At 36.8% G+C, this 16,930-nt stretch overlaps 1 protein-coding gene across 2 annotated transcripts; it reads right to left on the minus strand.

Annotated features, from left to right (window-relative positions):
* Nucleotides 1-3,649: 3,649 nt before the first annotated feature.
* LOC123392901 (olfactory receptor 11H6-like) lies at nt 3,650-6,395 on the minus strand. 2 transcript variants are annotated; one of them, XM_045083049.1, is made up of 2 exons: nt 6,385-6,395; nt 3,650-4,586 (listed from the first exon to the last, which is right to left on the minus strand). In XM_045083049.1, exons 1-2 carry the CDS (start codon nt 6,393-6,395, stop codon nt 3,650-3,652), a joined length of 948 nt encoding a protein of 315 aa, XP_044938984.1. The 2 variants fall into 2 exon arrangements, with proteins under 2 accessions (XP_044938984.1, XP_044938985.1); XM_045083050.1 differs by lacking the exon at nt 6,385-6,395 and having other exon boundaries at nt 3,650-4,594.
* Between the last annotated feature and the right edge of the window lie 10,535 nt (nt 6,396-16,930).

Consider the following 16,930-nt stretch of genomic DNA (forward strand, 5'->3'; position numbering starts at 1 on the left):
TGATATAATAAAAAGTCATTCTGTGCATCTGGTGTTTTCTTGGCAGCATACACTACTCATGCCAATGACGTATGAATGTTTTCTTAGGAAGAGGCAGAGGGTGCATGTATAAGCTATCAGCAGTGCAGCTGTTAGTAGTCTATGGCATGTGATCTCAGGTTGGTTCAGCTTGTCAAGGTGATTCTCAATTTCACAGATTACTATTCTGCTCTGGAGGGTGATTTGTTCCCATCAGACTGTGTGCAAGAAAACCACGAGCAGGAAGGAGTTGGTCTCTGTGGATGCTGAATATCCTTTTACTGTGTTTTAATTTTCCTCTTTTTCTGCTTCCAGCATCCTGAGGGCACTGTTCTCTCACTGCCACTCACCTCAGGATCTGCCCTCTAGTGTCCTACAAATTCCACTCACTATCATCTTAGGGTTAAGTTAGAGAAATGAAATACACCCTCTCTTTATTAGCCGAGTAAGCATTTTGTCTTCAACATTTAAGAGGAAAGTTTCTAAGGAAATAAAAGAACAAAACCAATGAAAAAGCATTTATTCAGAATACAGGTAATTAAATTATTTTCCTTAAAGTTTGAATAATAAGGTTTACTGGATTTACGTACTCCTTCTCACCAGTAACCCATCCCCTACATCTCAATTATATGAGGAGTAAGTTTGCCCAAAACTTTCCAGCTATATTTTTGTTCCCACTCTTTCCTTCAACCTCTCACTTTTCTTTGGTAACAGTTGTGACAGCCCTGTATGGGTATATTAATTCCAGTTCAGAAAGAATCTAATTGTGTTATGTTAGTCACCATACAGCAAATCACTAGGTTTTGACTTAGTGTTCCAAGATTCATTGTTTACATATCTTAAGACAATTATTGCGATATCAACAATTCCTTCCATTCTTTTGAATCGTTGTTGAAACTCAACTTCTATATCACAGAGGAGAACTTTGTTGTCCAAATAAGGGGTCATTAATCTTTGATTTGTGTGAACATGCTATTAGCTCTAAATTTTATTCTGAGGGTATTCTGGGTTAACTTTTGGATTAAGGCAGAACTTCAGAAAGCTAATATGTGGATCAAAATGATTAGCTCTGGGAAGAACTACTACTCATGAATTACACTTCTATATAATGCTTTTGCTTCTTATTGAGAATGTTATAAGAAGCATCTATATTGACCATATTATATCTATGTATCTATGTTTGCATGTATCTTTTTGTCATTATCATCATCATCTCTCTGTACCAGATACTTTTGGGGACCAATGATCGCTGTATTTCTCAGTTATCCTAATGCAAATCCCTGTGAGAGAAATTATTATAGGATTAAGAGCCAGTAATTTACCTTCCCCTGTGAACCCACTTGTTTTTTTTTTATACTGAATGAAAACCATCTAACAAATAATTTTCCCAATTTCTTACTTTGTTTCCCCATTCCTCATAACACATTTCGAGGCTTGACTTTAATATCAACATAAGATCATATCCAAAAAGTATCATTTTATTTTTTCTTTCTAAGTTCATATTTCTCTTATTCTTTCTTTTAGTCCTCCTTTGTTATGTCAGATCATTAATGAAACAAGGTGGAATATAGTATAATAAAGGCATATATAAATAAAGGTGTAAGTAAATAAGTAGTTCTAAGATAAGAAGAACTTATGAAGTTGTCAAGATTTTTATTAAGATGAGGTTTTTAAGCTTTCCTTTATATTACTAGGCTGGCTTTCCCAGCAGTTCAGATAAATCACTATGTATTGTGGTCTAGAAGGTTCTGGATGATCTGATCTCTCCTACCTCTCCAGCCTCATACACCAACTAGCTTCTGGATAGCCAAATAAACTCACATTCTTTGAAAATCCCAAACTTTTACCTGTACTTACATGGAACTTGGTTCCCCTAGAACTTTGCATAACATATTTTCTGACTTTTAATGATCACCTCCTAATAATGGCATTCTCTAACCATTTCATGTAAATTACCCCCATCTACCCAAACATTTTCTATATTCATATATTCATGTTTTATTGAGAGATAGTTGACATACGACATTATGTTAGTTTCAGCTATACAATGTGAAGATTTGATATATGTGTATATTATAAAATCATCACCCCAATAAATCTAGTTAGCATCTATCTCTACACATAGTTACAAATTTTCTTTCTCCATTATTCTTTGTTATACAACTATGATTAACTGGAATTACAGACTTAATGTGTTTATCGGATTATTAATTTGTCTCCCACACTAGAATGTAAATTTCACAAAGACAGGGACTTTATCTTCTACATTTATGTAATTCAGGGCAAATCACAGATATAATTATATGTTTATGGAATGATGAAAAGTGTCAATCACAGACATTAGCTGAACAACTTATTTTTGACTATAGTTGAGTCAAAGAACAAGGAGTGGTCATTAAATATCTCTGCATCTGTCTTTATCTCAGTCTCTTAGACTCACTGGCTTTAGTCTTTGTTTGGCTTTACTTCTTTTGGGTTGTGGACTCTACTTAAACTTTCTTCACATAAAACTAATCCAAACTGTAATGCCACTACATGATTGTCTTCTTTTAAAATGTGGACTCTGAGAAACAGAGAGTTCTGGAGGAGTGGGGGTTGGGGGTTGGGAGAGCCTGGTGGTGGGTATTATGGAGGGCATGTATTGCATGGAGCATTGGTTTTGGTGCATAAACAATGAACCTTGGAACACTGAAAAAATAAAGTTAAATTAAAAATAAGATTAAAAAAATAAAAAAAATGTAAACCTATTTCCAGGTACCTTAATTATCTTGCATAGGTAAGAAAAGTTAAGAAGAATATAGTCTAGTCCTTATTTTTTAAATGGAGGTATCAAAATTGATGTAGGAAAAGAAACTAATGCTACTGTCACAGATGTTTGATTCACCTATCATACTCACTGCAGCTTTTTCACTTTTCCCAGCTAATGCAGTATTTTATTTTTCTGCGTCACATATTTATTTTAAATAGTATCTCTGTAAGATCAGTTTGTAAATTGGTGTTGGTCTCAGTGCATCAGAACCACCTGAGTAATATTAAAATAAGGATTTCTAGGAGTCCACTTCAAAGATTCTGATTTAGATTTGGAGAACGGACTGGGAACCTTTCCCTAAGTAATTATGAAACAGGTTTGGGAAACAGTGCTTCAGATCATTGTCAATCTTTTGGATTTAAATTAAATAAAAATTTTGGCCAAATTGTGGTTGGATTCTTGCTAGTTTCTTTTTATTTGAGCTACAAAGATATGAATACTCTTCTATGGAGTAGAGTAGAGATGTTTAAGCAAGAAAAACCAAGTGTAAGAATGAATGAACTTAATAGAGGTCAGGAAGGCATGAAGCTAGGGACTGTGATAATAATCATAGATAAATGGACAAGCAGTTATAGGAAGTCAGGATAGAAAAAAATTTTGAAGTCCAAATATCCAGGTCATTTATTCAAATTATGATCTATGAAATCCTGATTTGAGGGAAAGGTGTGATTTAATTTGACATACTGTTGTCCATTATGTAACCTAGCAGGAATAGATGAATTTGAGTCTGTTTCAAGGGACAGATGAATAAACACCTACTTTTTAGGTAGGAATGGAAATAGGGAAAAGAATTAACTGTGATTTTGACCATTTCATGAACTCTCATTTGCTTTGACTAATTCCTGTGCACATATGAACTTTTCTCAAGGCAGCGATCATGTCTTTGTTTCGGAGACTATAGATCAGGGGGTTTATAAGTGGGGTCACTGATGAGTAGAACAAGGTTACAATCTTCTGTATCCCACCTGGATTACCAGAGGTTGGGCTGATGTACATTATCATGAGGGTTCCATAGAAGAGAGACACCACAGCCAGGTGGGAACCACAGGTAGAGAAGGCCTTACGTCGGCCAGCTGCTGAAGGGACACGCAACACTGCTCTGAGAACCAGAGTATAGGACCCAAGGATGAAGAACAAAGTGATGAAAATAATAAGAGAGCTCAATATAGAACAGGAAAGCTCAATTCCAGGGGCAGGGATGCAGGACAGGGCCAGCAGAGGCCCAGGGTCACATACAAAGTGGTCAATGGTGTTGGGGCCACAAAAAGGGAGTTGTGTGATAAAATAGATAGGGATCGGATAGCAGAGGAAAGCTGTGACCCAGCACAGGGCCACCAGGTTCATGCAGAGGTGGTTGTTCATAATGACAGGATAATGGAGAGGCTGGCAGATGGCCAGGTAACGATCAAAAGCCATAAGGGGAAGTATGAAGGTCTCAGTGGTGCCCATGGAGAAGAAGAAGTAGAATTGGAAGAAACAAGCCATGAAAGAGATGGTTTTGGTCTCAGATAAAAAGTTCTTCAACATACTGGGAATAGTTGTATTGACATAGCAGATCTCCAGGAATGAAAAGTTGGCCAGCAAAACGTACATGGGGGTGTGAAGCCTGCGATCCAGCTTCACTGCACAGACAATGGCCCCATTCCCCATCAGTGTCAGGATGTAGGACACCAAGAACAGCATGAAGAGGATGACCTGAACCTCTTTGGAGCACGGAAAACTCAGGAGTATGAATTCAGTCACTGTGCTGACTCCTGACCTATTCATGGCTTCCTAAGGGGAGGAGAAGAAAAGTGACAATGACAAAGGTGGTCTTACTCTTTCATCTTCAAGATTATTTCCTTTGTGGAGATCCCTAGCTCCCTTAGATTCATTCTATTATTCCATTAGATTAATAAGATAACTATGCTGCTGAAGTCTGTGAATTTCAGAGAGTGCTTGGTATGATCAGACTTTGAAACTTTGTATTCTCTCATTTCTCTTTCAGAGTTTTCTCACAGTAAAAGACAGGATGTTCTGTGATAAGCAGCTTGGAGAAGGTTGATGACAGCACTCACAAATGTAAGTAGGTATGAACATCATGTATCTTTATCTATAGATTAAGAGCTATATAGACCCTTGTTATTGGACACAGAATTTCAATTTCTTAAATCTTTGAAATTAGAGACACAAATGTTAGGCATCAGAAAAGGGAGAAAGGTAACAGCACACAAATCTTTATGCATTTCACTGTTATTCTGGATCAGTGTTGGTGTTTAAGGTCATCTGAACAGCTGGACAAAAAACATTAAACGTACCATCTATTCTTCAGTGTTCGATGTGGTTTGTTAACTCAATGAAAATTTAAACTCCCAGACACCTACATAATGGCTTTCATATCAGCTCCGTCTTCTATCTGCTGAATTAAAATACTTCTGTAAAACCTTGGTCTAGGTTAAATCTCTATTTATAGGCAGAAAACCTGAGCAATGTATCTGGTCTATTATTTAAGGATTTTTGAGGGTTTTGCCTGAAGTGTCACTTAAGTGTCCTAGAAGGCCTCTGTCCTCTGGTTATGGATAGATGCAGAGGCTCACAAACATCAGATACTCCTAAGCAGAGGTCTCTAGGAACCAAGAACAGTGCTGAGAGCCATAAACTGTCCCTCTGGACAAAGATTCCCCTTCTACTTCTTCACCCCCTTTGTCACACCCCTCCTACTCTAGCTGTGGAAGATTAGCATTGTTGTGGGAAGCTGAAGGAGAATTTTTGTGAAAACTTGCTTGTCTGAGACTTAGGTGTTGTGTGAGTTCCATGGTGAGAAAAGCAAAACAAAGCCTATGAAATTGCCTACAATTCTGTTGTTAGTAGTTTGGTCTTATTAATTTATTTTAGGATCCCTTCCATTAATGAGGGGCAGTCATCATTTGGGCCTAAATGACCCAAGTGATGTGACTGAGTGATGATATTGGTTCATAAAATATAATGCAGAATAGAGATCCAGTTGCCTTTAATAAAAATATTCTGGCTGAGAATATTTATGTATGAGTTATAAAATGCATTACTTTCCAGGTTGTGTAATGCCCATAGCTTTGAGGATGATCTTGATGATTGCAATTAGTGACATAAAGCATTGGAGTCATTCAGAATTTTTCACATCACACTTCACTGTAAGGCTCCTCTTTGTGACTAGATCATGATTGGCAAAACCAAACTGTGAGTTAATTCTTCTGTAGCAGGAATTCAGAGAAATGCAGAAGCCAAAGAAACCATGGGGAAAGAGATGTAAAAGGAGTAAGTATTCATTGGTCATTTTGTATGAGACTTGCAAGGCTTTGTGAGCCATGTGGGAGTGAACTCACCACCCTGGAGTGTTCAGTCATGTTCTCCCTCCTTGAGATACATGGATCATCTGCTCTGTGGCAGAGCCGAAAATGCTAAAGTCAGGGAGAGCTGAAGTTTTTTCTGCCCTGCTCTGCACAGCCACTTTGTCAGTCCTTTCCAGATGTCACTTCACTCACATGCTATTTCCCCCACAAACCTGGTTCTGACTGGATGCACTTTTGGTTAATAAGGACAGACTTTTCATACTTCCTCATCTTCATCTCTCTCACTTCCCTGTTGCCAGCCCTCTCAGTTGTAATGATGAACCTTCTTATATTCTTTATGTAATGGGAGGTGCTACTTTTTCCACAACCATATAAAAGAAGGCAGAGCTACAAGGCACACCTAAGAACTGTCCTATATTTGTATGTCTTCTGAACCTACCTCCTTACAGATCTGGCACGTGGGACTTGAATCTTCTGTTTTCACTGCAGCAGAAGGCAAGCATGATGGAGGGCATGACATCCCGGGTAGAGAGCAGCCTAGAGAAAGTGCTTACATTGCTGTACATATGATACTGCTTTGGAGAGAAATTGGCATATTTGTTGCACAACAGGACACTTATCTGTGTTGCTCTGAAATCTGTCTGATTCCCCCTAGGGGACATAGTCTTCTGTGAATTCCAAAAGCGAGAATTCATGAGAAGATTGTCAGTTATTTCCCTAGTGTTCCCTTCCCTCAGGAGCCACTTGATTGGCCTTTGGGGCTCAGTTTGTCTAGTGGTGATCAGATAGATATTCTTATGGTTTTCCTAGAACAGATGTTTATTTTGTTGTTTGGACAGGTTACTCTTTTGATGGTGCACTTGCTATAGTGACACCAGTTGAGCTGGGACATGAGCTTTTTATTTATTTATTGTTGTTTCACTTTCAATTTTATTCATATTTTTGAACCTGCTACCAGTTTTAGATTCTCGTATATGTCAGTATCAGAGTCATGTCATCAGATTTCTCATTCTCATTCCTATTGATTCACTCCGTGAGTAGAAAGGAGTCATTCCTTCTTATAATGACAAGTTTTCTCCCACATTCACCCTGTGCTTCTAATATGACGCTGATAAGTAAATTCCATTTCATGGTGAACAAGTCCCAGGAGGAGAGAACATGGAGTATGGGATGGAATGCCAAAAAATTCTAGAAGACACCCCCGCATGTAGCCCTTTAGGTTATTTCAGAGTGTGTTTAAACAGATGGCCCTAAAGGTTGGCATGATTAAGGAAAAAAAAAAAAAAAAGGTTGGCATGTTGTTGAAATTTTCTTTCTTCTTTCAAGTGAGTTATTGCTGAGAGAGATGAAGCAAACTTTCAGACCCTTTCATTTTTATTAATTTTATGTCTATGTGTGCATGTGTACATGGGTATGGGTATACCTAGATGACATATTTCATAATGTTTTCCTTCTGTTATTGGTTTGGAGCCATCTGTAATGAGACTGTACTCTTGTTAATAATTTTTTGTTGGCTACAAAGCATCAATGAGCAAAAGTTTAATGAGGGCTTATGACTTGAGGTCTGCTTATTCTCTCAGCATCATTTCTGTAAGGTGGAAATTTTTTTTTCTTTTAAGTGGTTACACCACTTTTTGAGTCATGAGAATTGATATCCTTTTATGAATAAGAGCCAGTTTTTTGAGTGATTTATTCATTGAAAGTCTTTGATGTTTGAATGCACAAAGAATTTTCTTGACACTGAAGTCTGCCTAAGGACACTAAGTTCTGCCAAAATTATGATTTGGAAGCCAAGATTTATCTCACTTTTGTTGGGTGGATGGTGCCACACCAGATACTTGAAGTGAAGTATTAAACTGTAGAATTTAATTGGAGGGAGGTGAAGGACTTTGGTCTTTTTAAAAAAATGTATCTATAATTACACACAGACACACAAATATGTGCATACTATATGTATTCCCATATATATATGGCCTTATTCTCATCCCCCCTTCCATTAACCTTAAAAACCAGCAGCGTTGAACCATGGTATCTGTGAAAACCAGCAGACTAGCAGTCACTGGAGAGGGAAGACTGGGTTTGTAACTCCTCAAAAAACCTCATCACCAGAGAACTCTCACTATTCCGCTCATCATCTAGCTGCCTAGAAAAGCTGCATTTGTAGGACTTGTTATTTCGCCTCAATCAGAGTTTGATCAGTGGGAAAAGCGCTATCCCAGGATATTTTTGAAAATAGTGAAGGCAGTTGTTTAACATTGCAGCTGTTTGGGACAGTGTTATTAGGTGGGATAAATGGGAAGCTGGAAAGAAAACAACAACAACAACATAAAAAGTATGTCTGGGGACTGAGATGTCTATAGTGATCTTTGAAATATCCTAGTGTATTCTTGGAGATCTAGAAGACCACACACATGTGAAGGGCTGTGTGACTTAAGAAGGCCATTATGTTTTACCTGGGGCTGCATCTGAGGCTCTACTCAAGTAGAAAATGAGAGTTAATGCAGAGTTATAAACTGCTGGAACCCTGAAGCTTTGTCCTAATACAGAGCCCCTCTGCGAAGGGTGAGTAACTTTTTGGTTAAAGGTGTTTAAAGAAATCTCCATGTAATTATGATCTGACCACTACATTAACCAGACAGAGACTTCAGGAGCTACATATAACAGATGATATAGACTTTATAGAGTTAGCACACACACACAAAAGTCATTGAAGAAACAAATAGCATCCTCAGTTTTCAGAACAACCACATGAAACAACAAGAGCAATACTTGCAGAAGTTGGGAAAATTTGAATTTTGAGTTGCCACATTATATTATTTAAAATATCCAATTTTAGATGAAAAAAAAAAAGACATGCAAAGAAACAGAAAAGTATGGCCCATAGATGTGATGAGCACTGGGTGTTATATGCAACTAATGAATCATTGGACATTATACAAAAAACTAATGGTGTACTATATGTTTGCTAATTGAATTTAAATAAAAAAAAAGCCCCCCAAACAGCAGTCATTAGAAACTATCCTCAGAGGAGTCCAGATGGGGACTTACTAGGCAAAGAGTTTAATCTTTTATAAACAACTTCAAAGGTTTGAAGAAAATTATATCTAAAGAATTAAAGGAAATTATGAGACTGATATCTCACCATGTAGAGAATATTAATAAAGAGATACAAATTATAAAAAAGAACCAGATGGAAACTCTTCATTGAAAAGTACGGTGACTAATGAAATATTTAATAGAGGGGTTCAATAGAATATTTGAGTAGGCAGAAGAAAGAAAGAATCAGCAAAATTAAAAAATAGATTGAGATTATCCAACATGAGAAATAAAAGCAAAAAAAAAATGAACAGTTTTAGAGAACTGTAAGATACTATTGGGCATATCAACATATAATGAGAGTCTAAGAATGAAAAAAGAGATAAAAAAGTAAAAAGGAGGAGGAAAATACTCAAATAATGGCTGAATATACCCCAAATTTGATGAAAAATATGAATCAACACATCCAAGAAGCTTAATAAATTTCAACTGGATAAATTCAGAGATCCAAGTCTAAACACATCAGGGTCAAACTCTTGAAAGAAGGCTGAAAAAATTGTGAAAACAGCAAGAGAAAAACAACTCATCACATAGTAGTGATCTTTTTTTTAAAGATTTTATTTATTTATCAGAGAGAGAGGGGGGCAGAGAGAGTGAGCACAGGCAGACATAATGGCAGGCAGAGGCAGAGGAAGAAGCAGACTCCCCGCTGAGCAAGGAGCCCGATGTGGGACTCGATCCCAGGATGCTGGGATCATGACCTGAGCCGAAGGCAGCTGCTTAACCAACTGAGCCACCCAGGCGTCCCATAGTAGTGATCTTATAAGATTAACAGCTGACCTCTTATTCAAAACTATAGAAACCAAAACAGAGTGAATTGGCATTTTCAAATGGACTGAAAGAAAAAGATTGTCAACCAGTAATCTTATATCTAATAAACCTTTCTTTTACAGAAGAAAGAAAAATTAAGACACCCTCAAACAAAAAATGGAGAGAATTTGTTGCTAGCAAACTTGCATTACGAGCAGTGTTAAAAGAAGTCCTTCAGGTAGAAAGGTAAGGACTAGACTTGAATCTATGTAAAAAAGTAAAGATAAAGAAGATGTGGTTCATATATACAATGGAATATAACTCAGCCATCACAAACGATGAATACCCATCATGGATGGAACTAGAGGGGATTATGCTTAATGAAATAAATCAAGCAGAGAAAGATAATTATCATATGGTGTCACTCATATGTGGAACATAAGGAATAGAATGGAGGACCACAGAGGAAGGGAATGAAAGCTGAATGGGAGGAAATCAGAGAGGGAGATGAACCACAAGAGACTATGAACTCCGGGAAACAAACTGAGGGTCACAGAAGGGAGAAGGGTGAGGGGTTGGGGTGGCTGGGTGATGGGTATTAAGGAGGACACATGTTGGGATGAGCGTTGGGTATTATATGCAACTAATGAATCATTGAACAATACATCGAAAACTTAAGATGTACTTAGGTGCCTGGGTGGAGTAGTCGGTTAAACATCTGCCTTGGGCTCAGGTCATGATCCCAGGGTCCTGGGATTGAGCCCTATATCAGGCTCCCTGCTCTGTGAGGAGCCTCCTTCTCCTTCTTCCCAACTTGTGCTCTATAGTTTTCTCTCTGTATCTCTCCAATAAATAAATAAAATCTTAAAAAAGAAAAACTTACAATGTACTATATGCTGGCTAACTGTACATAATAATAAAAAAAAACCCTAAAGAACACCAATAAAGAATAAACAATGAAGGTAATATAAATGTACATTTACTTGTAATTCTTTTCCTCTCCTAATTCAAAAGACAACTGCATAAAACAATAATTTTAAAACTGTGTCAATGAGTTTAAAATGTATAAAGATGTCATTTGTAGGACAATAAAAACATAAAGAAGGGAGAGAAAAGAGGTACATTGAAGCCAAGTTTTTTAATACTATTTTTTATGAGATTAGTGATTTTTATTTTATTTTTTAATTTAATTTTATTTTTTCAGTGATCCAAGATTGTTTATGCACCACACCCAGTACTCCATACAATACGTGCTCTCCACACTTGATTAAGATGAAACCAGTAAGAAAATAACTCTAAAAATATATCAAAAGAAACAAAAGGTGAATTAAAATGGTATAAAAATATATATTTTGCACAAAAGAAGGTAATAATGGAGGAAGAGAATTTCAAAAATAAAGAAGAGGAAATAATCTTTCCTACTCATTTTATGAGGCCAGTATTACTCTGAGACTTAAACCAGTCAAAGATGTCACAAGTAAATAAAACTATCAATGTTCTTTATGAACATAGACAAAAAAAAAAAACCTAAAAAAATACTAGTAATATGAATCCAGTAATACATAAAAAATACATGACCATGTGTATCAGGAATGCAAGGTTAATTTCACTTTGAAAATCATTTAGTCTTATTTACCATATGAACAGAATAAAGACAAAAATATATGATCATTTCAATAAATATCAAAAAAGCATTTTACAAATTCCAACATTCTTTCATGATAAAAATCTTAAAAAAAGAGAAAGGAAGGAAGACAGACCTAGGAATAAGAGGGAACTTCTTCAACCTGATAAAAGGCGTCTATACCCACTTCTAACCTTACATCTAGTGCTGAAATAGTCAGGGCTTACCTATCATGAGGAATAAGACAAGGATGAATATTCTTTATACTTATATTTAATATTGTACTGAAAGTTCTACTCCTCAGTAAGAAAAAGAAATAAAAAAAAGCATCCTGATTCCATTTACAACAGCATCAAAAAGAATAAAAATCTGACAATTTAATTTAGCAAAACAACAACAACATCAAAAAAAAAAAAACAACAGCAAGACTTGAGTCTTGCTTGAGCACTGTTGCAAGAAGTTACTATAAATCTAAATAAATAGTGATCCCATGTTATTGAAGGAAGATTTAATACTATTAAGGTGGCAATACTCCCTGAGTTATTGTCAACAGAAATTAATGACTTGACCTCCATGTTTTTTGTGTCCTGAGGGCTTATTTCTTTTTGTTACTGAAAGATATTCCAGTGTATAAGTGTATTAGAGTTTGATGTCCATTCACCTACTGAAAGACTTCTTCATTGCTTCCAGGTTTTGGTAATTATGAATAAAGCTACTGTAAACATATGTGTGCAGGTTTTCTTTGTGGGTATATACGTTTTTGGTGAATGCCTGGGGGTGCAGTTGCTTCCTGGTTTGGTATAATTAAGTGTAGTTTGAAGGAACCTGCCAGATTTTCTTCCAGGGTGATTATATCATTTTGCATTCCCAGTGAATGGCTAGTGAATGGCAGTTCTTGTTACTCTGAAATTTTGTCAGCAGCTGTTATTGTCAGTTTTTGGATTTTGGCCATTCCTGTTAATGGATAGGATAATGGTGAGCCCATAGAATGAGGAAATATTCCCTTTGTTTCTGTTTTCTGGAATACATGTGGAAAGTTGGTATCATTTATTTGTTAATTCATGAGTAAAATCATCTGAACTTGTTGATTGTGTTTTTAAAAGGTTATTAATTTACTTTATATAGTTATAGATAGTAGATACACACTTAAGGATACTAGAGGTATAGATATAGATATATTCAGATTATCTATTTCTCCTTGTATGAATTATAGTTTGTGTCTTTTATGGAATTTGTTCAATTCATTTAAATTATTAAATTTGTGGACATAAACTTACAGAGTTTCTTCACTGTTCTTTTAATGTCCATTTATGTCTTCTCTCTGTTTTTTTTTTTTAAACTTGGTTAGCCTTGCTAGAAGTTTAATAATTCTTTTTATATATTTTTTTCTTTTTATATTTTTGAAGGACTTTTGTTTTATTGATTTTATTTTTTTCTGTTTGCAATTTCATTGATTTCTGCTCTGGATTTTATTATTTTTTTTCTGCTTGTTTTAGCCTATTTATTTACATATGTCACATTTCTTTTTAATTTCTTAACTTTTTTTTGTTATGTTCAGTTAGCCAGCATGTATGATGTAGCATTCAGTGATTCATTAGTTGTGTGTAATACCCAGTGCTCATGGGGCGCCTGGGTGGCTCAGTGGGTTAAAGCCTCTGCCTTCTACTCAGGTCATGATTGCAGGGTCCTGTGATCAAGCCTGGCATGGGCTCTCTGTTCAGCAGGGAGCCTGCTTCCCCCCCCCCGCCCCCCCCCCCCCCGCGTCTCCCTGCCTTCCTCTCTGCCTACTTGTGGTCCCTCTGTCAAATAAATAAATAAAAACTTAAAAAAAAAATATCTAGTGCCCATGATAACACATGCCCTCCTTAATATCCAAAATCCTGTTACCCCCTCCTCACTCCCCTCTGGAGCCCCCAGTTTGTTTCCCAGTGTCCTTAGTGTCTCATGGTTTGTCTCCCTCTCTGGTTTCTCCTCCTTCAGATTTCCTTCCCTTCTCCTATGGTCCTCTGTGGTATTATGTTCCACATGTGAGTGAAACCATATGATAACTGTTTTTCTCTGCTTGATTTACCTCACTTAGCGTAAATCCCCTCCAGTGATATTGTTCTTTCTCCCAAGGTAGAATATTATACAATGAATTTTATATATTCTTTTCTAATAGATGTATTTAATGCTATAAACCTTCTTTTTTATTTAATTATTTTTATTAACATGTAATGTATTATTTGCCCCGGGGGTACATGTCTGTGAATCATCAGGCTTACACACTTCTCATCACTCACTATAGCACATACCCTTCCCAATGTCCATAACCCAACCACCCTCTCCCTACCCCCCACCCCCCAGCAACCCTCAGTTTTTTTGTGAGATTAAGAGTCTCTTATGGTTTGTCTCCTCCAGATCTCCTCTTGTTTCATTTTTTCCTTCTCTACCCCCCAACAACCCCCTGCCCTGGCTCTCAAATTCCTAATATCTGAGAGATCATATGATAATTGTCTTTCTCTGATTGACTTATTTCACTCAACGTGATACCCTCCAGTTCTATCCACATCATTGTGCTATAAACCTTCTAATTACTGATTTTGCTGCATCTCTCAAATTTTGATGAGGTGTATTTTTATTTTCAGTTTAAAATGAACTGGAATAAATACTGACTTTATTTTCAGTTTTTTAAAATCTCCTGAGATTGCTTTGTTGCTACATGTGTAGAATAGAAGTATGTTAAGTTCCATAGGCAGTAACCTCTTCGATATCAGCCACAGCAACTTCTTTCAAGATATGTCTCCAAAGGTAAAGGAAACAAAAGCGAAAATAAACTTTTGGGATTTCATCAAGATCAAAAGCTTCTGCACAGCAAATGAAACAGTCAAGAAAACAAAGAGGCAAACCACAGAATGGGAGAAGATATTTGCAAATGACAGTACAGACAAAAGGTTGATATCCAGGATCTATAAAGAACTCCTCAAACTCAACACACACAAAACAAATAATCATATCAAAAAATGGGCAGAAGATATGAACAGACACTTCTCCAATGAAGACATACAAATGGCTATCAGACACATGAAAAAATGTTCATCATCACTAGCCATCAGGGAGATTCAAATTAAAACCACATTGAGATACAACCTTACACCACTTAGAATGGCCAAAATTAGCAAGACAGGAAACAACATGTGTTGGAGGGGATGTGGAGAAAGGGGAACCCTCTTCTACTATTGGTGGGCAATGCAAGTTGGTGCAGCCACTTTGGAGAACAGTGTGGAGATTCCTCAAGAAATTTAAAAATAGAACTTTCCCTATGACCCTGCAATTGCACTCCTGGGTATTTTACCCCAAAGATGCAGATGTAGTGAAAAGAAGGGCCATCTGTACCCCAATGTTTATAGCAGCAATGGCCACGGTCGCCAAACTGTGGAAAGAACCAAGATACCCTTCAACGGACTAATGGATAAGGAAGATGTGGTCTATTTTACACTATGGAATATTATGCCTCCATCAGAAAGGATGAATACCCAACTTTTGTAGCAACATGGACAGGACTGGAAGAAGAAATTATGCTGAGTGAAATAAGCCAGGCAAAGAGAGTCAATTATCATATGGTTTCCCTTATTTGTGGAGCATAACAAATAGCATGGAGGACAAGGGGAGTTATAGAGGCGAAAGGGAGTGGGGATAAATTGGGAAGGGGAGGTGAACCATGAGAAGACTATGGACTCTGAAAAAACAATCTGAGGGTTTTGAAGGGCGGGGGGGGTGGGGAGGTTGGGGGAACCAGGTAGTGGGGTATTAGAGAGGGCAATGGATTTGCATGGAGCACTGGGTGTGGTGCAAAAACAATGAATACTGTTATGCTGAAAATAATGTATATATATATATATATATATATATAGAGAGAGAGAGAGAGAGAGAGAGAGAGAGAAAGAGAGAGAGAAAGAGGGTGTGTTAAGTTCCACATCTTTGGGAATTTTCCAGTTGTCTTTCTGTGTACTGATGATGTCCCTCTTTCACGGATTTCTAACTTCTCTACTTGAATTTCAGTGTGGTCTGATCATACGCTTTTGCATTATTTTTATTATTTGAAACTGTTGAAGCTTTTTTATGGCCCAGAATGCAGTCTATTTTGGTGAATAATGTTGTATGCATGTTTGGGAATATTGTTAGATGGAATCTTTTTATAAATCCTTATATTATGGTTTAATGTTTCAACAGGAGTGCTGAGACAAGTTACTGCAGGGGAGGGGAAGATAGTCTCAGCAAATGGGGCTATGACAATGGGGGTATCCACATGCTAAAGAATGAAGTGGGGCCCTTATCTCCGACCATATACAAAAATTATTTCAAGATGGTTCATAGGCTTAAATGTAAGAGATAAAGTTGTAAAACCCTCTGAAGAAAGCAGGCATAAGTATTGTGATGTGTTGGGGTAGGTAGTGGCTTTCTTAGATACCAAACCAAAAGAAAAAAGAGACACACAGAAATAAATTGGATTTCATTCAAAATATAAAAACTTCTATGTTGCAAATGATACTATCAAGAAAAGTAAGAAGCAAACCCACAGAATAGAAAGAAAATTTTTGCAAATCATTATCTGATAAAACACTTGTATCTAGAGCATTTAAAAAAAACTCTTTAAAACTCAACAGGGAATAAAAAATAACTAAGCCAATTAAAAAACAGGGCAAAGGATTTTAATTGAACATTCTTCAAAGAAGATTTCATGAATGGTCAATAGTTACATGAAAAGATGCCTAATAGTGATTAGGCAAATGCAAATCAAAACCATAATGAGATACTACTTCATAATGTCTAGGTTGGAAAAAAAAATATAAAAATGAGAGGGAGTGGACCGGAGAGATGGAATAACAAGTGTGGCTGGGATGGTGGAGAATTTGAAAACACTTTTTTAAAAAATTTTTAATTTTTTCAGCATTCAGTATTCATTATTTTTGCCCCACACCCAGTGCTCCATGAAATCCATGCCCTCTCCAATACCCACCACCTGGTTCCCCCAAACCTCCCCACCCTGGCCCCTTCAAAACCACTCCAGGATTGTTTTTCAGGAGTCCCATAGTCTCTCATGGTTCACATTATGCTGAGTAAAAATAAGTTCAAGCAGAGAGAGGTCAATTATCATATGTTTCCCTTATTTGTGGAGCCATAACAAATAGAATGGAGGACAAGGGGAGGATGGGGAGGAGAAAGGTAGGGGATTTTGAGGGAGAAGGAAATGGAAGGGGGAGGTGTGAACCCTATGAACCATGAGAGAATTTTGAAACTCTTAATAATTGCTGGTATTATTATACAATAGTACAACTTTGGAAA

The sequence above is a fragment of the Mustela putorius genome, unplaced genomic scaffold, assembly GCF_011764305.1.
Source record: "Mustela putorius furo isolate JIRA1106 unplaced genomic scaffold, ASM1176430v1.1 tig00000692_pilon_pilon_pilon, whole genome shotgun sequence".
Lineage (NCBI taxonomy): Eukaryota > Metazoa > Chordata > Mammalia > Carnivora > Mustelidae > Mustela > Mustela putorius.